The sequence below is a fragment of the Lichenostomus cassidix genome, chromosome 1 (assembly GCF_008360975.1).
Source record: "Lichenostomus cassidix isolate B80296 chromosome 1, HeHo_3.0, whole genome shotgun sequence".
In the NCBI taxonomy this organism is placed as follows: domain Eukaryota; kingdom Metazoa; phylum Chordata; class Aves; order Passeriformes; family Meliphagidae; genus Lichenostomus; species Lichenostomus cassidix.
In genome coordinates, this window is record NC_139479.1 from 10,724,006 (window position 1) to 10,750,905 (window position 26,900).

The 26,900-nt window shown below is 37.3% G+C and overlaps 1 protein-coding gene across 1 annotated transcript in view; it reads right to left on the reverse strand.

Moving 5' to 3' along the window:
- Positions 1–26,900, reverse strand: part of IL1RAPL1 (interleukin 1 receptor accessory protein like 1) — a 660,453-nt gene that overhangs the window by 22,525 nt on the left and 611,028 nt on the right. Inside the window, exons 7-8 of the mRNA XM_085050061.1 lie at positions 4,064–4,196; positions 1,937–2,082 (exon numbers count right to left, since the gene is read on the reverse strand). Coding sequence (XP_084906187.1) covers positions 1,937–2,082; positions 4,064–4,196 — 279 coding nt within the window. The remainder of the gene's footprint in view (positions 1–1,936; positions 2,083–4,063; positions 4,197–26,900) is intronic.

Below are 26,900 nucleotides of genomic sequence, written 5' to 3' on the forward strand. Positions count from 1 at the left end.
ATACAGGAGACTAAGCAAGCAGTGCAAAACTGCTCTTCCTAGGAGACCTGAGAGACTAGCTCAAATTTTTATCTGTCATGCCTAATTTATCATTTCACTGAAACAGTTGTCAACATGCAAAATGTGTAGAAGACTTGTATCTGGTACCTTTTGTTTTTTGAGGGCACAACAGATTTTGCTTCCAGATCTATTTCAGATTCAGCCTTACTTAAAGAGGAAAAGAAATATTTTTGGGAGTTTTTCTGCTATTTTTGTCCTTTTACTATTTATAAGAGCAATTAAATATTGAAATTACTCCCTCTTAAGCCTGTCATCATGAGGTCACATACTGTGGTATGTTTGACTTACTGAGTTCTCTAAGAAAGGAAGCAAGGAAAGTATATTCTTGCAAAATTAATGCATGCATAAAGTTAGATTAGAAATCTGGTGGTCACAGAACAGAGAAGACTTACATGTTTTCAGTCTTGGAGCCACTGCTCTTATGGAAGAGAAAATAAGGACTCACCATCAGCATGTAACTTAACAGATGTCAATTAAATATTGTTTTAAAGTAATTTAAGCTTTAAAAAATATTTATTTTCAGTGTTCCATCAAGCAACTTGATTATTAAGGACAAGCCATTGGATTTCAGTGGGTTTTTTTTGGGTTCAGCTCTTGCTCTGGGTTCAAATGTCACAGAATTAAGGTATATGGCTACCATATATATATATATATATAAATATGTATATATATATATAAATATTATATTATATATTTTATATATATATATATATTTTATATATATATATATATATATATGTTGAGGTTCAATTTTCTAATAAGTTAATTTCTTATCTCAGTAAATTCAAGAATATATGGAAAATGCCAGGCTAAGCAGAACAAGTTGTAATTCTCATCTGCATCTTTTAAGAAGCAGCAACAAGACGTAAAAAAGGGCTACAAATTAGTTCTATTCAATTAATTAGAGGTACCCAACGATATGGTTAAATAAATTGGTCACAGTACCTTGATTTATGGTTTCCTTCTAAGCTTACACAGACTTTGCATGCTACAAAGCTAAATTTAGGGAAGACACCACTGCTTTGATGTAAATTGAGATGCCACAAGTACTTTAGCACCACAGTAAGATCCTGGTTTGTTCACCTTTACAAACAGTATTAAAAATGCACAGAAATGACAGCAAAGTGCAGACACTGCTCCTGCCTATGCTTTGCTCTCTCAAGCCCGTGGGAAGCTGCATGAGGGTGGGGAGTGTCAACCCCAGGCATGTGGAACACCCTCTGGGAGGTAAAGTGGACAAAGTGGGTCTGAGAGCTTTGATTTGTGAGAAATTCTCTCTCTCCCTGCAATCATCTCTGTGGGAGGTGGCTGTGGCCATTGGGCAGGGTGGAATCATGGGATGTGAGTTGTGGGGAGAAACAGCAAAGCTCTTAGAAGTTTCTGTCAGGATGTTTCACTTCAGAAATGCTGATGTTAAACAAAAGTGTTAGAAGGAAAATGTCCACAGTCAGGCTATGCAGGACCCCCCCTGGAATGGGGTTTAGGTGGCATTTCTGGTAGAAGTGGAATGTATTTTTTTTTGTTTTCCTAAAATTTTATTTGATTTTTTTATAGAAAATTATTACAGTTGTATCACCTGTGGTTTCCTTTTTTTTCCTCTCCATTGAGCCTTTATGAATTTTAAAGTTAATGAATTATTAAATGCATCTTTTATAGAGATATAATTAAAAGGTGTTACTGTATTTTTTTCCAGTGACAGCCATAATTAACAACATCCTTTCTCTTTTACTTTGCAAGTTCTACAAATTCCTGGGCAAAAATAACCACTGGCTATTAATTCTTAGGAAGCCAAAATTCATGCTTACATCAGAGGGAATCTCTACAAACTGACCACCCCTACATTTTACCCTGCCATGGAGAAAAGCTGCATATTTACCCCTTTTGTGTAGAAGAATACTGGCATGCCGGCGTCCATTCCCATTCTCAACATAGCAGGAATAATTCCCCAGGTCTGCCTCTTCGACTGAGTCAAGAATCAATGAGATGGAAACCTCCTGTTCCCCAAGATGTTCCTTGAGAACCCTGAGAAAAAACCCACAAAAACAACCATTGCTGCTGTTCTGCTTGTACCACAGTGAAGCTTTAGATAATCATGACATAATAATGCTGCTTACAACTCACAACTCTCTGGCTTCAAATTTGGCTATGGTTTGATGAAATCTTAATTTAATTATAGCATGCCCTTTTCTTCCTCACTTCTAATGAGGAGGTTTGGCTTTGTAAATGTTAATGAAAGTTGCAGTTCATTGTCTTCTTTAAGTAGAATTATATGCACATGGATAATATATCATTGCACACTTTGATGGAGACCCTGGTCCATGAAGTCTTGGAATTTTAGAAGAGAGAAAATGAAAAACAGTTATTCTGGGGGCTTAGAGTCACAGCAGGAGTTTGGGCCAAATACAATGTTTATGCTTTTTCTGATGCTCTTCAACATCCTTCTCAGAAATAACATTTTACATGCCATGGTCTGAGAGATAATTTCTAGAATGCATTACAAAATTTGATTGTGTTTTATCAAACAGTAGAAAGAACTGGTATATCAGGTACTGCTAGTTCATACAGATTATAAATAAAAGGCTTCCTGTGTAAGAATCCACCTGTCTTGCAATTACTTTCCTTCCCTCCTAGCAAGACCATCAGTGGTTTTAGGAACTCAGGAAAGCAAATGACAAATTATTCCAGGCAATTCCCTCATGTCACACCTGATAAAACAAGTGGAAAACAGCTTTTCTGCTGCTTCCTCCACAAAATACTATCTGGCAAAAGCTTTAAATGAAAAATATAGCTGATCTTATTATCATGTGCCATTTCATGTATTGATCTAGACCTTTATAGAATAAACTTGAAGTACACTGCGGTGAAATACACTTCTCTTTTGCCTATATCTGGGGATGATGACCCTGAAAGTCTATGTGGTCTTCCTGATTTTGCCAATTGTAATTGTATTGTCCATAATTTCTTTTTCTCGGGTTTTATTCCTCTATTTCTTATTTTCATTACAATTATAATTACTAATATATGTTTACAATTATAATTAATATTATTGCTATTATTATAATATCTTCCTTTGTCTCAATTATTAAACTGTTCTTATCTCAACCCACATATTTTACTTTTTTTCTGGTACTTCTCCCCACCCGAGGTGGATAATAGGGGAGTGAGTGAGTGGCTGTGTGAAACTTATTGCTGGCTGAGGTTAAACCATGACATGCACACTTAGATTTGCCTGAATTTTTGAGTTTGAATTTCTGAGTCTGAATTTCTATGATACATAGAAAGAGTGATACACACACGTACAGAGTTATAAATGAAAAAGGAAGCTCTCCAGATCCAAGCAGATACTTCATATTGGATAGGAGTTGGTATGCTATGTCAAGCATGTAATTTTCAACAGAAAACCACTTTCGTCCTTAATTTCCAAATGAGGTATCACTGTGAGGAGCAGTAGAAGTACATGGCATGAATTGCCAGATCCTCTCCAAAACAAGTATTTCAGCAGATAGAAGCAGCCCACATAACAGGATGCTTGGCTCTCACAGGCCAGAAAACATCCCCCAGGAAATTCAGGTTCTTTTCATGAAGAAATCAAAACATTCCAAAAGGGAAGTCTGACTTCAGCATTTATTTAGGGCTTCATGTTTAAAAATACTTTTTTGAGCTGTTTCTCTGGAGATATTTATTTTTCTTTATTCCATCTTACTAAGTGTCTTAATGGTTGTTTTTTTTAGATTGCCACATTTTGAAAAAGTCACTGGGCAAATTCCAGCTGGTCAACACTATGGCTCTTTTTTGGCAGCTATTCTGCTTTTGCAACTGTTTAACATCAGAGTTGGCAGAGGAGGGCATTTTTCTGTTCTCTGCTGGTGGAATCAAAAAGGTAAAGGATGGATGTTGCAAAAACAGGGATCACACCCAAAGATCTCCTGAGTTGGTCTGTGATAAAAGGTATTACATTAACTATCAAAAAATAGAGAGAAAAATAAAAAGCTTTTTCTTTTACCTAATGTCACTTTCCCAGACTCGACTATCATCCAAATCTTCAATGAACTTCTCCCCTTTCATCCAGTAGATTAAAGGACTGACGTCTCCGCTATATCCAAAGAAAGCTCGGCAGGTTAGATTAGCAGAACCTCCTGTTGCAAAGAATGTAAGAAAATGTGTTTATTTCAAAATTTCAAATCAGTTGCTTTTTAAAAACCAAAATATTCACAGAGATCCTCAATTTTCTGCTGCTGTTGATAGTTTCCAGGAGTATCTACTTGTCGACACTAGGTTCAATAAGTTTTCTGAAAATAAATACAATAAAAATGAAAATAAATTATATATAAAAACAAAATTATTTTTTTTCAATGAATTTTCTGTTTGATAAGGAAATCAGAGGCTATGTCTTTTCAAAAGGAGCTAACTTAACAATTTTTTTTTAATGTTTTCTCTTAAAAAGATAAAATTTAGGTAAAATAGACATGTAATCACATCTGCGTTAGTTCAGCTTTGCAATAGTTTCTTCAAAGAGGCTGGTATATTCCTGTAGAGATCCATTCCCAAGGGACATCTGGTAGAAAGATGTGTGCTCATTGCTAAACTGCTTTAACAGGAAGGTTTTAAACATTGCCACTTGAAAAAAGCACATGTGAAGTAATTCTGAACATTATAGGCCATCAGAATGGGAAGAACCACTAGCAGAACATGCAGCAAGGAGCAGAATTTTCATATATATGCACAACATTGCTTATTTAATTGTTATAATGAAGATTGAAAAACCTAATATGCCTTCACTTTGTTTATTTTCATTACAGAATCTTAACATTTCATTCATACCACTTGGCTTTGGGCTTTCATCTCTAGTGCATATGGGGATTGAAATGGCACCTTGCACACATTTTGTGTGTTGGTCAAACTGGATAAAACAGGAAAGACACACAGCTAAAGATCTCCCATCCAGTGCTGTAAAGACATTTGTCTCAACATGCACCAACTCTTCTAAACTGCTATGTGCATTCCTTTAGTGGATAATTACACAGTGGCTTAAGGAAATGTTGGGATTTAAGGAGTGGTTTCTTCCCCCCTGAAGAGAGTGTTTTCATGGAGTTTATATTACTGCTGAGACCAAATTAATATTTTATTTACACTTTCAGTGTTTGATTTTTGGATTTTAAAGCTGACTGGCCACAGCTCCTGGACAAAAAATGAGAAAAAAAACATTGTTAGCACTACTTTATCTGTACCAAGATGCCATAAATTCACATGGGTTCAATGAATTTCCTCAAAAATACACTGCTTTGAGTCAAGACCCGGTCCTTTTCAAACATACAATGTTAATATGTGCAAATCTTATCTACTTTTTATCATGGAAACAAATGTAGGATGCTGTGTAACGAGAAGATGAGTAATTATTAAATAAATGTCTTATTTATCTGAAATGATTTATGGTTTTTTGTAAAAGCATCTGACTCCTCTGTCTGGCTTGAACTCTCATATCCATGCCATGAAAGGTACAGAATCAAATGTTTGTGTTTAAAATGTGCAATATCAAGGCAAGTGCCATCCCTGCTACTTTCACAATCTGGTTTGGAACTTTAGGAAGTCGTTTGCTTTTAGTCATTTCATGAAGGTTTGGTTGCTGATATGCATTTGCAAGCAATGCCTGCTAAGGAGACAAGAGTATCCCAGCACTTAAAACTAGGGTGGGGAGAAGGGTCTCATTCAAATAAAAAAGTATCAAATGGAATCTCTGAATAGCGAGAAATTTTAATAATCACCCATATTCTGGAGAAAATTTGCCAAATGTAAGATGAGTATCTTCAGTGAGAGGGCAAAAACTCTTTCTAAAGACAAGCATAGCTCCTGTTTCCACACCCCAGGGAGTGATGGTCAGGACACCTCCCTGGAAACCTGATTTCTCAATCTCTTCACAGCTCAAAAAGTGCCATTTGGAATCACTGGGGGAAAGATTTCTGCAATCTTGAAGCCATTTGCAGGGAATGAGATGAGCATTGGAACACCACTTGGAATTATAATGTGGGTCAAGTGCATGAAAACCTGTAATGGAACATGATGAATGTCCTGGTTCCTTGCCCAGGACATGCAAACCCAGTTTCTTATAGCAGTTGCATTGCAGATATGTACCAAATGTGTGTGGGGGTTGGTTTGCAGTTTTGCTTCTTTTTTTTTTTTTTGTTTTGTTTTGCATCATAATTATGACACTTGTGAAAATGAAAATATAAAACCTCAAAGGATTATGAATATCTTGGCCACACTGGAATCTGTTCATTCTTGAAATGGGAGAAGGTGCCTGCACATCTAAAGCCAAAGCAGGCTCCTGTGATAATTGGATAACCCCTATGGCATTATCTAGTAGACTTAGAGGGAAGAGAGCTACCTAATGCATCACTGCCACTTCTTGGGCTTTTTCCAGAGCTTTCCTACCAAGCCAAGGCCTGGTTGAAACTTTATAGCTTTTAAGAGCTGGCAAGATCACAGCCAGAGGGACTGTAACTTCTGGCCAATTTATCCATGATTCACAGAGATTAGACACCACAGGTGCTGAACCATCAAAGCTCTCCAGGCTCCTGCAGCTAACAGGTACCCCCTGAGAGATAACTTTTGCTCTGAGTGAGCTTCTGAGCCTTTTACAGGTGAATATTATGAGCATAGATTTGTTTTTTAAAAATAAACATTTTCTGTTAAGGGCAAAAACTGTAAAAATAAAAAAAAAAGAATTTGTAAGATTAAGGCTGTTTTCCTTTTTAAATTCTTAAAGAAGTTTTCCCCCTAAATAAAACATATCTTTAAACATAGAATCTGAATTTTCCTTTCAACATGAAAGAGTTGCAACTGAGAAATAAATTAGGAACAGTGTAATGCCACTTAGGAGTACTGTGTTGATTGCAGTTACCCAGTGAAGGCCATTAGCATGCTGGGGCTTCAGCCATAAATTACCTGTACTATCTACCTCGACCAATATTCACAATAAGCCAGTGGGAAGTTCATTAGCTGGCCATCAAGGAAGATTCAGTGATCAGCTAATGGCCAGCTGTGACCATTAATAAGGAGGTCTGTTACTCCAGGGCTCACAGCTCCTTGCAGAGGGAGCAGAGCTCCCTTGGTGAAGCTAAGAGGCTCCCAGCTGCAGGCACATGTAAATAAAGGCTGACTGACTGAAGGGTGATGTTGTGAATGGACAGAAGATTTTGGGAGAATATCTTGATCTCTACCCCAGAACTGCTGTCAGAAGAGTGAGTGTGAGCCGTAGGAGGAGCTGCATTTTTCCCCAGAAGTGCATCTTTGAGGTGAGCAGACAGATGATCTCTGTTTTGGCACAGAATAGCTTCTCTGCATGGACAATCTGCTTCTAAAAGTCTGCAGATTTGTAGAAATCATGCAACAGATAATAAATACAAGAGCTGCTTTGTTTCATCTTTAAGCTAAGGTATAAACAACCTGTCAATCAATTAAAAGAAATCCCTCACAGTTAACCTTAGGCAATTGCTTCTCTCCATGTGTTTTCTGTACCAACAACAGCTAGATTTCTGAAAGTCATAAAAGTTTCATGAATGGATGTAGAATGCTTTCTATGCCACCGACTTAAATTTTTCTGTAAATGCTGCATTATTACAGTTTTATAGTCTATTTTTGAAGGATTTAAAATTCATATTTTAAATTTACTAAATGTTTTCAGTTAAATTACGAAGGGAATTAATTTCTTTCTTTCCCCTTTCCTGTAAAATGTAAATTCAAGTTACATCCTGGGTAAACCACTTTGTGTTGGTTTGGGTTTGTTTGTTTGTTATGGTTTTTTGTTTTGTTTTGCTATGTTTTTTTTAATGGAGCCTGTAAATGTCCAAAGGCATCAGAATAGAATTATTAAGTAAAACTTGTAGCGTTGCTTTTTTATTGGCACCCTCTCAAAAAAGCAAACAAAAAATCAAAACAGCTTAAAGAAAGGATAGGGAGAAAAATAACACTTTTGACTTCTCAGTATAACTTTTTAAACTGTGAAATAATGCAATAAAGACATGCAAGAGAACACATGAGAAGTAAATTCAACTGCGTATTTCTCCATCATCCTTAGTTCTGAAGATTAATACACTCTTACATTATTGAGTTTATTTTTGTAGGAATTGGAATGTATAGACTACATGTTCCTGCTGCTCACTGTGACAAAGTCACACTCTCAGCTGAAGCCAACTGGGTTCAAACACAATTAGTCAAAAGTTCTTTGCCATCCAAACTGAGACCAGTTTTTGTTGCACACTACGCCTCCAAGTAGAGCAGAATGAAAAGAGGGAGCACAACAAGGTGTGCTTCCCTGAAACCAGCAAATCCCTTGAGCAGAACAACAGGGATTTTATGTTCATTTTCACGAATTGTCAACGTTTGGGGCACTTTGCAAACTACTGCTATGGGAGTCTAAGCCCAGCAGAGGGCACTGTCTAACTTCCAAACATTTAAAAAAAAAAAAAACGTGAATTCCAAGTGTGTAAGTTCTAATTAAAACCATCAGCCTGCTAAGAACGTGCTGGTTGTAATTAGCAAACAGTGAATGCTTTGTGGTTGTTGAAATGCCATCGTGTATGGTCAGCTGAAATTCCACTTGTGCCATCACTTGTACAAGTTACCATCAGCTGGAAAGCACCTCCCTAACCTTCGATTTGACAGATTATTCAGTGATGGGAAACCATTTTTGTTGGCAGCAACTGTAATAATCAGACATGCTCTACAACCTCTTTCTAGAAGATCTCTCAAAGACATATTATGGAAGTGTTTGAGAGCCATGCTCAACATCTGGTAACATTGAGAGCCAAAAAAGAGACAATGTTAAGTGCATTGAAATGTGGGACTTGCTTTTACTGTGCAATGTAAGCCATTTATAAAACTTATGTAAAGGAAAAGCTTATGTACACGAAATACCTAGGAAATACCTACACACTTACAAGTATGTAATTTATTTGTAATGTTAATGTCTCAAAATGCAATTATAAAAGGCCAAGACAGATACAATCAAAATTCACACACAGGAATTAAGTACTATTCTTTCCATTCACATTTGAGAAAAAATACTGACAAAATATCAGTCTTCCAAGTGGAGGGTTGTGAAAGCTGTTAACTTCCTAGGTGTGACAGATCAGCATTGACAGAAACAAGTCAATGACCCACTTGTTTTGCCAATGGCATCTGACAAGGCCAGGGGGCAGGTAAGTAGTAGCTGCTCTTATTTTCAGGGAAGTCTTGTGTCCTAAAACAATTCAACAGCTCTTGAAAGACTTAATGCAAATGTGATTAAGAAAAAAAATTGTTTTTTTTTTTTAAAAAAAGGGAACCATAGAGTTTTCAGCTGTGCGACTTGATCATATGATCATATACTCTTGATCTGTAAGTTTTCTCTTAGAGCAGGATGATTCCTGCAGAGATTCCCCTGGATTTCTTCCTTACATACACAAAGCAACACCCTCTGCTATCTGACCTCCAGTTTACCTACATATTCTTGCATCTTGATATCTTCTATGACCTTAATGTAAGTGTCTTGCTGCATGTTTCATATGGCTGGTTAGAAAAAATTTTAAAAAACCCAAAACAACAGACCAAAACTAAAACAAAACCAAGCAAAACAATTTTTTTTTGTTTTGCTCTTTTCTGAAATATAACTGCAACCTGGGAACTGCAAAATTCTAATCTCATCACTGAGTAGTAGTTTTTTTGAAGTTTTTGGCAAGCCATCAGGGCTTGTATCCATACAGTTTTGAAGATACAATGTGCAAATTCCCTCTACTTTGAATTCAGTAGAGGTAAGTCTGAAAGGGTTAGGTATAATCATTCTACTAAATGTTATCATGCAAGCATCATACAAAATGCTGAATGTGATTACACAGCTATATTTCTTCATTAATAGGCCTGTCTGTATTTTGCTGTGCTGCAGAGTGGAATTTTGATAGCATTGGAATCTAAATCACATTTTGAATAAGTCCTTCAGGCCACAATTGTGTAAATTTAGAGTACACATTACCGCTCCTTCACAATAAAAAAACATCAGCAGAAGGTTTTCAACAAGACCAGAGGGAGATTGTAGTTTTTCAACTTTTACTGAATTTTTAAATATCACTATTTATGTGAGAGGTTAAACAAATTCCTTCCTTCAATTTCTGGGGTTTTTTTTAATTGAAAAGAAAAAAACCCACCTAATTCTTGTTCATTAGGTTTTTCTTTGTTGTTGTTTTTAGTAAGCAAATCTCATTTACCACAGAGCCCAACTCATTCACCTGCTCATAGTTACTTGTTAGCAGGTGAAAAGCCCTTTGCCTTCCAGGGTTTCCATCTGCTGAATTACATCTCCACAGCAGGACACCTAAAGGAGGTGTCTGCATGTTCCTGCTGGCATGTTCCTGCAATCCACCCTAAGATACTGGAGTCTGCCACACTTCAGAAAGTGCTGAACTGAAGCATATATAGTAAGATCTAAGATTAACCCATGACTTAAAATTCTGCAGTGATTAGTAGCTTGTGAAGGAAAAGAAACCCAAATCCTTTCTGCTTTGAATGGTCTCTTCAGCAGCAGGACTGTCAGAGAGAGTCAACGAAGAGAGCAACCAGCAGAGCTGACTGCAGAAAAAGAAGTGGTGTGTGAGACTTGGGGCTCAAAATGTCCAGAACATCTCTCAGGTACCTCAATTGTTAAACTTTCCCTCATTTCACAAGAGGTAACAAAAACCCTGAACCAATAATCTTGATTTTCCTAACAGCAGGCCTCTCCTGTTGATAGATGGTAATGTCAGGCTGATAAATTAGCTGTTCAGCAAGTATTTTTCACTCTTGCAAGTATCTTTCACAGAAGTAGAGGCTGGAGTGGGAGACAGCTACCACAAATATAAAGCAAGTGTTGCTAAAGAAAAGGAAAGCCACTGCAATTGTTTTATAAGCTTGACTTAGAACTTTCTATTTTCTCTTTTATTTAACAAGTGCATTTATAAACACTTTTGTACTGTGCCCTCTCTCTGAGATCAAAAGATAATTTCTATTTTAAAAGCTTAGCTGTTTTTAGATATAAGTCACAAGAAAATATCCTAGGTAACAAAATAACTCCAACTGAACAAAAAAAAAAAAGAAAAGAAAAAAAAGAGATGGCTCTAAATGTCAAACTTCACATGTTTCTTAGCTATTTCAGACTTATGTCTTGGGACCTTTAAATCAGTTCATACCATGCCTAGCTTAATATTGTTCACTGTTTTGTTTCTGGGTTCTGTTTACACCACACTGCCTTTGATTATGGTGTTGTGGTTGTTGCATTTTAATGATGGTACATGTTAAAAAAGCCAGCCCTAACTGGCAGTGCAATTCCCCATTGCCCAAAGGAGTCCATAGGAGCTCCCATTAGGGGCTGTGTGGTGTCCTCCTGTGCTGGGAAAGTCACCAAGTCACATACCTGTAGGTCAGCACTCCCTGACCTACAGAGAGCCCTGGTGCCTTCAGCTTTGTGAAGTCCTGCTCTGGGTCCTATTTTGGAAAACTGCTAGAAAAGCAGAGGCTTTTCCTGTTTGAGGCCTTTGTATTTCAGAGAGTTTATATTAGGGAAAAAAAAAAGGAAAAGAAGAAAACAAAAGATTCAGTGTATGTCCCTCTGGTAAAGAATATTTACTGGTAAGAAATGAAACCAGGGCTATGAGCTCCTGGAGCTCTGTAGGTGACTCTGGGCCTCAAGAAACTACGAATCTAGAATAATTTCTCTATTAGTTAGGAAAGACAGTTTCAAGCTGTTACACCTCTCACTACACATTTCTCCATCCCAAACAGAATGCAGAGGTGAAGCATCAGGAGGCTCAAAGGGACTTCAGTGGCTCTCTTGGTCAGAACACAGCTGTTGCCAGACTTGTTTTGCTGAAGAACTACTTGAATAACACACAATAGCACAACTCCCTTTCCACTTTGCTTTCTTTAACTTGTGAAAACTGTAGATATAATTGACTCTTTTTTTTCTTTTTCCTTTTTTTAACCTGAAGAGTGTTCCAGCAGATTAAAGGACATAAATGTCTCGCTGTGGAGGTGTTTTTATAAATCCTGTTTTCCTCATCTTTCTGAACAGAACACAGCGGGTTGGCTTTGGTCTCTTGTGGGTGTTAGTCCATGTCCAAAAAACTCTGTGCATAAATCACCCCAACCAGTACCTTCTCCCAGCCTCCCTCTCAGGTGTGCTGTACAACACTTTCTGTGCAAAGAAGAGCAGATGATGTTCTGGATTCTAGATAATGATAAATAATGTACTTATTTTTGCTAACTTTGCAAACAATATGTCAGATCACACTTAAATGTAAATATCAAGAATCTTAAGGAACAGACTTATCAATTCAGGCTAAATACAAATTCAACTTCTTGTGGCTATTTCAGCCCCTAACTGTTCATCCAGTTGATTTCTTTGGACTTAGAATTTAATGAACAGCATTAGAAAAGGTGTTTTACTGGAATGTCTGATAACAGCTGTTTTTTAACTGCTTTGGAAAGAGGGACTGCAGTGTTTGTACTATCATTAGGTAATCTGAGTGCATACATCAAATTCTCAGCTTTGGAATCACACATATATACTTAACAATAAATTGTGGATTTATTTTCCATTGGCCAGCCTGACTACTCTTTTACTCTCTTTGCTCTTTCTTCATAAGCAAGTCTACCATGGACTGAGTAGGCTGCAGGGAATTATTTGGGTAAGGAGGTATTCTGAAAAATGTTGTAGAGATGGGCTGCATATGGAAGATTTAAAAAAAAATAAATTAGAACCTTTGAAAGTAGCCTGTTGAGTGTCATGGGTGGGTATTAAGGAAACAGACTCCAAATTGCAAACAACAAATAATTAAACACTCCATCTTCCCCATGTGATCTTTTTTTTCAGCACACACTGGAAACACTAGCAGTTCTAAGATTTTCATGAATTATTCTGTTCTGTCAGATCATATGATGGAAAATGTCATTTGGGAAAGACCCAGACTATTTTGGCAAACATTTGAATGGGGAAAACTGTGGCTCCCATGAAGCAATGTGGCACAACAGGATAAATACAATTGAAATGAACCACATATATTATGTAACTAAAAATACTTTAATTTAGTTTAAAAATATGTGATACCACTAGTATGTTCAAGTTTTCACCAGGAAAGCCATTAAGAACCACTGAAAATTGGACCTCTGATGAACTGAACCTGCAGATTACTAACAAAATAGATCAATAAAACCAACACCAACTTTCAGTTTTACTGCAGTAAAACCTCTGATGGTAGAAAGGGATTTTATGTTTATTCATTCTGGGTTTTTCTACGTGAACAAAAGGATAAAAAATAGTGAGATATAGACATAGTTTAAATGTGCTTTCAGTTTAAATCATGGTTTTCCCACCTTATATCAAGAAGGTGCAATGCAATGGACAGAGAAAATACTAATTCTTAGCATAACCTTAGAAACAATTTGCCATTTAATTAAGTATCAAATGGGCTAGTATCTGTTTATGTAATTTTAGAATCCTAGCACATCAAATGTTTCTATTGCATAAAAATGGAAATGCATTTGGTTCCCAACAGCACTAGGCTTCCTGCTTCCTGCTTTTATATAGTCATTACACTATGTTGTCTTTCTATTTCTCTTACATGTGTTAGTCACCTGCTTTCCTAAGAAAACACTGAAACAAAATCCATTAGAACAAAACCCTCTGGTTCACAAAGATGCAAATGGAGAAATTTGTCTGCTTCTTGGTGACAAATACACTATACTCTTGGACCATGCACATGCTGGAATAATCCACTGCTATTGATCAGCTTCCTTTCCACATGAAAGGCAGACAGGCAATTTTTAGATTATACCTCAGTATAATTGCAGATTGATAGACAACACTTAGTGAAGGCAGCTGCAAATATGCCACTAGTATAATAAAAAAATCCAGCTACCACTGTATATGTGCTACCTGACTTTAAAGAGAAAAAGTTTAGAAATGGGGCAAGCTTGAATTCTTGGTGCCATACCCTGCTTTCTGAGCAGTGGAGTAGGTGGAGCAAGGGACCTGCATTTCAACAAGAATTCCCACAGGGAAAAAGATGTGTCTGGCCAAAGGCAGGATGCCTGCCACACAGTTTTGGGCCACACAGCTCCATCCTCCAGGTCCTGGCTCTGTATGAAAACTCCTCTTCTATGGCAGCGCATGCCTACTGCTCCCAACCCCTTCTGGCACTCTGGTTTTGAGCTGATTGAAGACCTGTGAACTTCATTACCCTCTGCTGTTCTTGCATCTCATAGGCCAGAGGGGGAAAGTTGTTCTTGTACTCCTAAACAACGCCTGCTCAAGGGCTGGCTTCACGTTGGCAGTCACTCTTTAACAGGAATATGACCTGGCCAGAGTGGAGATGCTGCAGGAAGAAGCAGAGCCTGATGTCCCTATCTGTGTTTGAAGTAGGTGCAGTCCTGGGCATCACAAAATGGGATTCTCCCAAAAAAACTTCCTTCTCAAGAACAATTAATCATCAAATTATTTGAGTTTCTTGTATATTTTTGTCAAGAGGAGATGCTCTTGAATACTGGGTCTGAACAGCAGCCAGGTGGAAATGATTTATCTTCTTGCAGCAGCCAATGTGGTCCTCATTTCTCTAGTCCATCTTCATTCTCCTTTAGTTGTAATTTCCATGGTTGCACATCAGAGGGTCCTGTCAGCAAAACTGAGACATTTAGGGCTCCTGTATCTGAAGCCAAGTGCTTGAGGTCAGCAAGCAGGATATTAATCCTCTTTACTTATTTAATTGTGCATTTCCTGAACAATCTTCACAACCCACCCTCCTCAGGCTGCATGCCCACCAATGCTCTAATATTTTCTTGTTGGATTGTTTGTTTTGTTTTGGTTGTTTTTTGGGTTTTGGTTGTTTGTTTTTTTTTTTGTTTTCTGTTTGTTTTGTTGTCGTTGGTGGGGGTTTTTTTGTTGTTTTTAAAAATATTTTCAAAGTGTTCTGAGAGGCATGGGAGTTATGACATTTCTGAAAAATAGAAGAAAGTGAAGGAAAATTTCACCTTGTTCCATTCAAGCCCTGGGAATACAGAGCACTGTCTACAATGTTGTTTGTGCTTTTAACAGTTTCTGCAGGTCTCAAAGCAAGGACTAAAAGCAGGATTTGAGTGACAATGGAAATATAAGGTACGACAGCTGCTGGTTACAGGAACAGAGACAAATGTTCATTATGCAATATTTATGATACAAACTGAGCAAGGAGAGAGGTGGCAGGCTGGTGTCTGTGACAGCACAGGTGTCTGCAGAGGTGTGGGTGCCACCACTCCCCTAGTCCCCAGCCCCCCCCAGAGCTGGGGCTGCCACCCCAAGCTGCATGTTGGCCTTTTAATGTGGACACCTGGCTATGAGGGACCAGAGGAACTCTGCAAAACCCATTTGCACTGAGGCTCAGAGCTAGAATTTTAGTCCAGCTGGGGAAGAAGAGGGTGTGTTAACCCTTGCTCTCCATAGCCCATCACCAGCTCTAAAGAATACCATTGCACCTACAGGCTTTGATTTTTATTGATGCAATTATTTGCAAGTGCTGTTACAAACTACTGGATAGTAAAACATTGATGGATTTTTAGAAAGTGCTTAGTACAGTGTTTACTTTCAGTCCTTTGCTGTCTCAATGGCATCCATTCCTTTAAAAATGTTGTAAATGCAGACATGGTAATGAGTATTATTTATGAAACAGTCCAAAATGGATGGCCCTAACCATTAAGTATTGCATGATCACATATCCAGAAATTTTCCTATATATGTACAGTGTACACTCTCAATGGAGCCTAAATCCATACTTAAAGGAAGTCATATGGATTATCTGAAGTGAGAATAGTGAGAAGAAAGAAACCTCTTTAAAACACTGTAATGGTAATTTAGGATCATTGATCTACAAACACAAAAAGTGGGAAAGGAAACAGTTATCCATACTGAATCAGAGCAAAGATCTACTACTTCAACATCCTGTGCTTGTACCATTCAATAGCATGAGAGGCAAATATCTAGGTATGAGTGTCATAGTCCCTGAAAACAGCCTTAATTTATGATGAAAATTTTGACAGATTTTAACTACAGCAATGCAAATAATAAAAAGCAAAGTCATATGGCTGTCCTTTGTAAGCAGTTAGTCTGCCTGTTCTAACAGGATGTGCATATAAAATAGGATCAGGAATCAGCTTCATTAGCACTGAGATACAAAAATAAAAATAAGAATAAAATAGGCCTTCTCATGGAAGTTCAGCAATGTACTTTTGAAAGAAAACATGTATTTGTATGAAAATTTAAAAGATGTAAATTTATTGGTATGATAAGAAGCTAAGTGATGTTATCCAAGTGAGTTCTTTGCTTCCAACTTGTTACCATTTATTTTCTCCATCTCTCAGGATAATCAAAGATAGCTTAAAAAGTTTGGAAAGAGCTGTTTAGGATTTTTTAAAAATGCATTAAATCTTGAATAGCAAGTGTGTTAAACCATACATAAATTTTTTGTCCTAAAACACTTCTAAAAGTTTACTGCTAAATAATGAGATCATTTACAAAGCATGCAAAAACAGAGGAAAATAATAAAAGGCAGAGGGAAAAGAGGCAGAATTGCTCTTGTTCTATGTGGTTATTTAGAGATGAAGTGAGGATTTTTTTTAAGACTGAGGTGGCAGGCAGCACCTCATTCGAGTCACAGGCAGGTAATAGAATGACAAAGGGTGTTTGGTCCTGTATCTTTCCTATTTCCTTTCAGCCAGTCTCTAAAACGAATACCTGTCCTGATGAGTGTGAGAGAAAAGCTAATTCAATGGGAACAGCAATAACTTTTCAATATCCTGCTCATTTTTGCCCCCTTTCACTGCAACAAGGAATTCTTGTAAAAGCTATTTCCATTTTGAATGTTTATGTCAGTATTGTGTGGAAGGAGAGGAGTAGCTGAGAAGCAGGAAAAGATTGCTTTTGAGGTTAGGACCTGACCTCTTCAAGGGTTTGACATGGAAAGCTGGATGATGGTAATAAAATACCTCTTAGAAGTGGGCTAATGGCACCTACCCAGTGACACTGCAATGGCCTAAAAGCAGCTGCCAAGAAAAGGCTGAGCTGAAAGAGGCTGATTGCTGCTTCCCCTTGAAACAAGAGCCCCCAACATTCCTGTTGCCTCTTGTTCCCACAGCCTCCCTGTCTCATCCCATCCCTTCTCCCCATCCTAAAGGTGTCCTGCAATCACCAGTACCTCCCTGCCTGGAGACAACTCCAGGCCTTCATCTCCAGCATTCAGGGCAGGCGAGAGGCAAGCTGAGTCCTGTTGACATGGAGATTCATCTTACACCTTTGTCCTCACACATAAAGTTAGGAAAGCTGGAACCTGCCAGGTCCCTAACATATCATTAAATATTATGAAATTACTTATTCTGAGATGTGATAATGAAAAATAAAAAAGCAAAGAAAGAAGAAGAAGGAGGAGGAGGAGAGGGAGGAGAAGAAGAGGAAGAAGGAGAAGAAGAAGGAGGAGGAGAGGGAGGAGGAGAAGAAGAAGAAGAAGGAGGAGAAGGAGGAGAAGAAGGAGGAGGAGGAGAGGGAGGAGAAGAAGAAGAAGGAGGAGAGGGAGGAGAAGAAGAAGAAGGAGGAGGAGAGGGAGGAGAAGAAGAAGAAGAAGAAGGAGGAGGAGAAGAAGGAGAAGAAGGGGGAGGAGGAGAAGAAGAAGGAGGAGGAGAAGAAGAAGAAGGGGGAGGAGAAGAAGAAGAAGGAGGAGAAGAAGAAGAAGGAGGAGGAGAAGAAGAAGATGGTATCATCTCTGAAGAAGAGATATGGGAGAACTGGCTGAGAACAGCCACTTTCCTTCATCCTTGAGAAACATTCCTCTGCTGTACGTTTAAGAGTGTCATTACTAACAAGAACTAGCTAAGAGCAGCAGTTTGCCATTCTGAATAAAATGAATCATTCCTAATATGATTAGCACATTACATATTAGAATGAATCTGAAATTTAAGTTTGAAAAGAGCATTTGTCGAAAAGGCAGAAGAAAAAGGTTGACATGACATTTTCTGCATAAATGAAGACTTTGAAGGAAAAAAAATCTGCTTTCTATATTCATTGTAGAGGTATTTCTATTAAAAAGCTATTAGTTACTCAAATGTCACTTTTATGAATAAAAACTTATCTTGGTGACATGGGAGATATTGCAGATGAGCTCTTGTTTGTGTAAAGAACTGCAAACCCACAGATTTTCACTAAGAAGGACAAAAAATGCAGAACTACTAGTTCACCATTTCACTAAGTGGGGACATGAGAAGCTCGAATAGAGTTTTTAAAATCACAAAGACAAATTGTTAAATTGGTTAGACAGGAATAAAATTGTATCTTCAATAGTATTTTAGAGCTTTATTTATCAACTGACCATAAAGGAATAATTCATAGACTGGACACACTGGGTTCAACAGAATTAATTTTCTATGGCTTAGACAGTGGGATGATAAGCAGAGATTTCCAGGAGACAGGTTTTCTGATAAAAAAGATTTGCCATTTTGTTTTATTGATTTTTTTCCTGTCTACTAGTTAATTTAATTTTAATAGATCAGCACCTCAGAGCTGTTAGACCAGGATAGTCACAAAAGCAAGGCTGACCTGTTAAACAAGATTTTGGATATCTCCCAGGACTTGCAGAATCTGAATTCAAGTGACGCAGGAAGAATTTTGACAACCCTTGACCCATCTGTGTTCCCAGAGTTTTAAAATGCTTTTAAGGAGAGTAAGTTACTTGGACGTGGGGCTACCAAGGCTTTCCTGCTTGCAAGCTTCATGTCAACAATTTTGGAAAGTCTAATATGTCTTTCTACCTTGAACACAGGCCTTGAAAGTCCATCTTGAGCTTCTCAAAGCGGTACCTTGCAGACTGCCTGCCTGTTGACCATCCCAGGACCTGGGATTCACCAAGACCACGGGCACACTGGTCATGGTGGACAATAAGGCTTCTTCCAAGATGACACTTGCAGCTCACAGGAAATTCAGGTTTCCAGCTCTACTGCTCAGATATGAAACATCCCACATGGCTGTCAATATTCAAGACCAGGGCATTTTAAGCTTGGGGATCTTCACAGACTTGTCATAAATCTGCTTGTTTTACCAAAATGCTGTTTAGCCCATTTGTTCTGGTTGAGACTATCTCTTCCCCAAAATTTCTGACCTCGACATTTCTGTGTAGTCCCAGCTCTACTACATATGTTCTGTAGAACTTTTGGATACTTACTGTCACTTTCTGTCCTAATTTACCTGCCTCCAGGGCTCAGAGAGATTTGTCCTCTAATCCTCTGTTTAGTTTAATTAAACTACAAGGGCAGCAAGTCAGTGAGATTCTCCAACAGAGACTCCCCAGCATCAGCTGAACGAATGAGTAGGCCTGAGTATGTCCCACACTAAACCAATATTCAGAAAATAATGGCTTAAATCCTGAAAGCAATAAAGCTGTAAAATTCCATACTGGATCATCTGTACTGCTTCTGTACCAGAGCTTATTTATTCTGAACCCCACTGGTGTTATAACTGTAGCATGCATTGCTTGCTGTAGATCTACCAACACTGTTTCTTCTGTGCAAATCACATTAAAATTGCAATGGAACCTCCTTCTGGTGGAGGCCAGTAAATGTCATTGTGATAACAAGCACTGCTAGTTCCATTTGTGATTGCTCATTTCTCCGTTCACTATTTCTTCATCTGTTCCTCCAAGAGGTCACTTGTTTTTGGCAGGCTACTTGAAGAAGTGTGAAGAAAGGAGAATATTTATTAGTGCATTTATATAAAGGGTGTCAAGTTTAATTCAGTATAATCTGTAGGGCAGTAGTGCTTTCAACTTGTTAGGGAAAGAATAAATAACATCAGAATGGCTCGACACTGGAAAGGGCTCTAAACAAATTGCTATTGGGACCTTAGCAAAGCACCCTTGTTATCACTCTGGGCTAGGCTACACTTCTGCAATGGGGAAACTGCTTAACACTCTGTAAGCCCTGAGATGACTCATATGCTTCAAATTAAGCATTTACATAACTGTTTATAGGCTGGGGGCGTTGCATCATAAGCTTCATGGGGGAAGAGAATAATCTCTCCGATGCTGATTAAACACCGAAAACTTCATTCTTTTTCTAGAAGTCTTCTTGCTTCCAGTAGGAATATCTTTGCAGTTTATGTTATAACATCTCAGATATCTTTTTACTTATTTTACTTTTCACTACTGACTTGTAGTAAACATAGTGCTTTTGGGATGCTTTTGTACCAGAAAGGTACAGGTAAAACGAAAAAAGGTAAAGCAGGAAAGATGCAAATCAGAGAAAACATTTTGTATTGTAATTTATTGTACTAGAGAAGGAAATATATGAGGAAGAAAAATGGATGCTGGTCACTACTCTGTTAATTTTATATTGATACTGCATGTCTTTAACCTACAATTAAAATGAAAAATCTTGATGCATGTGATGCAGAAATAGGCATTTGTTCTTACATGGATGTTCATGTTCTGCTTAATGGCTCAGGTACTACTTTAATACATCTTTTAAAAGAAAACCTGTAAGCATAATTACTCTTGTGAGTGGTATTGTAATAGGGATGGATTTGGACACTAACACCATAATCTCATGGGGTTTTGTTGGTTAGAGACAGTATTTGCTAGAAGATGAAGATATGAAGAGATGGAAACATTCATCTCACAGTTAGGACAAACACTTGTCCTGTCCAACTCTAATAAAAGTAATTCTCACTTCCATGCTATAAAACCAGGTTGCATCCCATATATTGGTTCAAAGAATCATAGAATATGATTCCTAAAACCATCTAGTCCAACCTCACTACAATGAGGAAGGGGGTTCTCACTTTTTTCCTGGTTTCACTGTTTTTTCCTATTTCTGCAATCCACTGGGAAAACTTGGGTCTCCAAATTACATAAAATTTTCTCTGTTTATTTTTACAAAATGGTTAGTTTTGTATCTTCTTCTATGGACAGCATTTTGTTTTTCTATACTGCCTTTGTATAGACCACCTAAGGTATTCTGCAGTGCTCTTAAATAGTACAGCAACTTTTCTGATACAAATGGCTGGGTCTATATTTTCTGCCCAGTGGAACACAATTAATACACTTTTATGGTGACTAACATTGGGAGAAACCAACTGCTGAAGAACTATCTGGCTGACAGCAGAACTTCCAGCCTACTCTGGGATTTTACTGACTGTCTTCACAGCACCACAGCATTTTGCACAGTAATGCTCCATCTGTTTATGGCTGGCAAAATAACCCTCATCATTACCACTGCCCAGCTCAACAGCTGTAATAGTGTGATGAAATATAAAACCATTTAAGGCTCCTATTGCTGTGAGATAAATGCATGAGGACAATCCATACAACTGCTTCTATGCAAAGGTGTATCCCTTTGGAGTCTTTTATAAAGGGAAATGGAGTCTGGGTGTTTATGTGGACTAAGTAAGGGGGTTTAGTCAATCCATGGGTCTCTGAACAATTTTATCTGCTTACAATTACTGATGTGCTTCTTGTATGTCTGGCTCATGTCACCAAGTAGAGCCCTGTCCAATTCTGCCTGTCTTCCCCACCAAATGCTATTGTGATGACCACACACACAAAAAAGTGTGGTGAACAGGGAGAAGATAGATGACAATAGCTCCTTTGAGAGCCAAGATGGGTTATTAAGTCTTAGTCAGCTGGAGGAAGTGGCTAATTGTGAAGAGAGAGAAACAAAATCAACTCATACTTTGCAAGAGGGGATTTTATTTCTGGTGTTAGGGGGTGAACACTCACTGCTAATTTGAAAGGTAGTCATGGAAACAGTGGCTGGAACAGAGACCTTTCAGACCACTGAGTTCACATCCTTCGTGCAGGATACAGTTTTCATACTTCTAACATACTCAGTATGTTTTACTGGAGCTTAGCCAAAAGACCAGCAAGAAAGTTGTATAATTATGCAAGAGATTTGGAAGGAAGCCAACACAAATGCTTTTCGATTAAATACTATATAATTAGTTTTTATTCACTATCAAATTCTCTAGAATTTATCCCCTTTATTGGTAGATTGAAATATACTCCCTTTGTGAGAATTTTGCTAGGAATATTTACCCTCATGAAGTAAATACATATTCCCATTCTCTTTTCATCTACCTGATAAAACTGTTGTGGCAATGGTTCCTTTGCCAGCTTTGACAGTAATCTCTGTGTCTTGCTTGGATACAATCTGTATTTTCTTGTGGGGTTATGGGTAATAACTCAGTTTAAATAATAATTCTGTCTTCCTCTTCTGATTTCATGGAAAACATAAGGTTTCTACACATTAAAGATATGCTAAGAAAATCTTTTGCTTTTTTATGCATCAAATGGAAGACTATCCAGAGACTATAACATCATGGGAATTGACCTATTTAGTAATGCTTCATAACTAATTCTTATCCTCCTAAGAAAGGCATCTTAAGTCAATTAAAAGGTTCATGCATATAAATTGCTTGGAGCTATTCAAGGATGATGATAAAAATAAGGTGAAATTTGTAATCCTGTTGGTAGAAAGGGGAACTTCTTTACAAATGGGTGGAACTGGAGTGGGTAAAAGGCAGAAATACCTGCTACAGGCTCATTTGCAAACAGAGACAGTCTAAACAGGGTTCGTTTGCTCTCATTTAGAATTGTGATAGTTCCAGTTACTCAGGAGATGGCTAGGAAAAGAATTCCCAGTAAAACATTATATAGACCATGACTATGTCTGCTTCCTCAGATGTACACAAAGCTTTTAGACAATTCACTCTGCCTTAATGGAGACAATTTTTTTTCAGTGAACATCAAGCTTTAGAAAGGAAGAAAGATGCAAAATTATTTGTGAATTCAGATGAACTTTGCTAAAAAAGGGTAGAAAATATCAAGAGGGAACTTTTTAATGTTTTCAAATAAAGTTTTTCAATATTTCTTACTCTAATTTATTTTATTTTGGGAAATGACCCATCCTGACAAAGGAAGGATTTTTCAAAGGGGATTAAAAACTGGAAAGGAAATGAAACCTATTATTTTGTGCTGAAAGACATAGTTGGCTACTCCAAAATGAGACACTGCATGACATCATTGTTACACTAAATATACCTAAAAAGGTTATTTTATTTCAACCCTAAAAAGTACACTCATTTCTTAGCCAAGTATTGATCCTTGGCAGATACAAATCCCAAGGGTTGAACTGTGCTCATTCTTGTGAGAACAAACTTCTTTAATGTTTTAAGTTCCTATATCCAAATTGTCCTTTCACCTTATCCTACCCTCTCAGGTAAATGACATTTTTTACAGTAAGAAGGAAGGGAGAGGTATTGCACCTCCAGAAAACTGATTTCTGTCAAGGTGTGAGAGGTGTAAAAACAGCCTAACACCCTACATTCCTTCAAGCCCCTTAGACTTAGGTTAAACTGTCTCCCATGAGTCCAAATTTCCTTTGAAATACGCCATCTGAGTGACCTGTGACAGACCATGTTTGTATGATCACTGTCATCTCGTGTCGATGAAAAGTTAAATTACACAGAGCCTAAAATCATGGAGGAGGCTGCATGGATTTTACTTGACTTCTCAGTATTCTAAAAACAACAGACTGAACCCAAGAACCTGGAAAGATCACATGTCAAGACATTTTCTGTAGATCCTTCCTGATTTTTTTCTGGGCAAAATATCTCCCCAGACTAAACAATTTTTACAGTATTTTAGCAACAGAAGTTTATCTGTTACTACCTATAACAAAAATACTTCACTAAAGAACTTTTTAGTGGTGTATCAAAACTAAAATGGACAATGAATCCTTAGGCCTGGAACAAAATATGCCATCCCAGAGCATTTCCTATACATGTTATCATGCTTTCAGCATCTTAAGTTGAGGTCATTTTGACCTTTGTTTTAGCACTTTTATTCTATATAAGGCCAGGAGAATTGCTTGCAAATGTCACAAGAGGAAAAAAGGTGTTAAAATCTCCTGAACCATTGAGACAATGGTTTGTGTCTAGAGTTTGACTTGAATTTCAAGTAAAACATTCTTTTCTTCCATATTCCCTGCTCCTCTGTCATTCAGCTGTAATCATCTCAATCAGGGTGCTAACCCTCCTGGATGACTAATGCCTACCCTGTGCATCACTCTCTCTGTTTATGCCCTAGGTGCCCACACTATATGAGACAGATAGAATGATATTTTATGTGAAGTTTTGCTTAGGTTTTTTTCTTTTTTTAATGTTCAGAGCACTTAGTTCATCATAGTACAGAAGCTGGGTTGAAGAAATGTCCCAAGCACTTGGAGGAATTCTGCCCTGTGATTCATCAGAAAAGACTTAGCCACAAAACAAGTTAACAAACACTTTGTCAGTGTAACTGTAGAAGTAACCAAGGACATATCAGAATTCTCACTTAATCTCACGTAAACAAAAAGATAATTTATTTAAACAAACGTGCAGCTGATTTTTTCCCCATTCCAATGTGCTGTGAGGATAACCCTGTGGTCTTGTGAAGCTGTCAGACAGCCATAATTAACCACGGATGTAGGACACCACTCTTTCACATTGATCAAGAAAAATAACCTGGAGATAAGCTCTTGCTTTGTATCTGATCGTGGTTTTGATTCAGCACTATGGCGAAGAACATGGATTACCTTAAGCATCTCAGTCCCCTCCCAGCTGCACTCACACAAATGAAATCAATTAGGTAAAAATCACAGGTTATAATAGAAAGTTAATAATTAAGAGCTAAATTGAACTAGTATAAAACTGTCCAGGGGGAAAAGATAATCTCCATCCACATCTCAGTGATGGTGTAATAAACATTGTAAAAATACCACAGAATTACAGAAAACATATATCACATTTTTATCTTTTCTTGTAACAGTACAAAATTTTATACACAAAGACAAAAAAGGTTAATCCAACAGAATAGTATACTTGACAAAAAAAAAATACAGGCTATTTTCAGCACTGTGAGAAAGGAAAAAGCCAACCTATTTTTAAATCCAACTCAAAAGTTTTTATTCATGACCATTTTCATCATTTTGCATTATAGTTTGAGTTCATATAGTGGGAACATAACCATGAAAAAGAGCATAATTTAAGCATAATTTACCATTCTAGACATACCATATATCTGCATATAGCAAAGTTGTACAATCTTTCCAAAAAGGATGAATGATAAATATTTGGTAAAAGTTACATTTTTAATGATGCTCAGATTAATTAAAAGATTTTCAGGTAATCAAAATATAGAGAATTAAATATGTAATCTAAAGTAGACCACACTGTTCTTTCATTAACCATATTTAAGTAGTACAGATCAAGAAAATAGAGTGAAATACAGTTTTATGTTTTAAGTACTGGTTTACTGAAAACAGATTTTCACATTATAAGGGGACTCTTCTTGCTAATCACAAAGTCACTCCAAATCTATTAGCTTTTAATATCCTTTACTTGATTGCAAAGTAATTATCAGCTAAAGAATAAATAATGCAATACAATAAGTCTTCTATTTAAAGATCCCAAATGTGGGAATTTTAAAGTATTAGGCTTAGATGCACACACGTGCTACCTCTTGTTTTCAAATGGAAATTCTAGATGCAAAGAGAAAGACACAATCTGACCACGTTCAGTTTACTCTGAAATTTTTAATTTGTACAGTTCTGGCTTTCAGTGACTAAAGGACAAATCTTCAGATTATGAGTGCATTTATTGTGCCCTTCATTAAAGTGTGAAACATTTCAAAACACTGACAAAAATATTACAAAAACCTATTTAGTCCTCCTCTATATTCCCATCACATCCTGAAAGATTAGAGTCTATTCAAGTACTATTCACATATGACACCATTCCTGAAAACAAGCAACATTGGTCTTGAGACCTACTGTCATTAATAAAATTCAAAGCGGAAGGTGATAGCTATCCTACAAAAAAGGGGTTTGAGGAACATGGATCTGAAAATTCTCTGTTCCTTGAAAGTTATCACCTTTGCTGTTGTCTTTTAAAAAAATATCTTTACAATCAGAATCTGTACATGATGTTGGTTTTATATTGTTATAACAGGAAGTTTGAAATAGATTGACATAGTATGATAAATAACACAATCTCCCTGGGTCTAAACACTTGCAGAAAAGTTTCTTCTGCCAACACATGCCATAATTCCATCTGAATGCCAGGAACATTTTAAGCAGGCCCACAGTGGCTGTTCCCTGCTCTTTGGGCACTGCAGCTTTTGGCTCCTTCCCTGCTTTTCTGAGCAACTTTGTAATAGAGTGTTCCATGGAAGAAAGACTTCAGGCAGAAGTCCAGAGAAAGAGGCAAGAAAAATGTGACTGCTATCTTTCAGCAGGCTCCAGAGTGTGAAATGACAGTAACTAACTACTGTGGTGGCCATATTGCTCATGTGGAGAAACAAAAGAGAAGTCTCCTGGCATGGAAAAGATTTTTCTTCAAAATAAATTCTATATGGTCACAGTTTCAACAGTCTTCATTAAAACCATGCTACTTAAACCCCTAAACACATAGAGTAAAAATCCATGCATTTAGAGTACTCTAACTCTTTTTCATAGATGTCTGCACAATCACTGTCAATGAAAGAGAGACTCCACAGTAATCTGAAATCAATTTACATTACAAGACTCATTGGACATCACTGTCTCATCATTTGTCACTATATGAAGCAATCTAATATTCTGCCTTAGCAGGTGCTCCGCTCCAATTATTGAACATAAATTGCAAATCCTTTTCTATTTCTAAACTTCCTTTGAAGTATGAATTAGAAAGAATAGTGATCTCTAGTATCCCAGGATCCAATCTCTTTGATTTAATATGTTGTAAACACAATGCT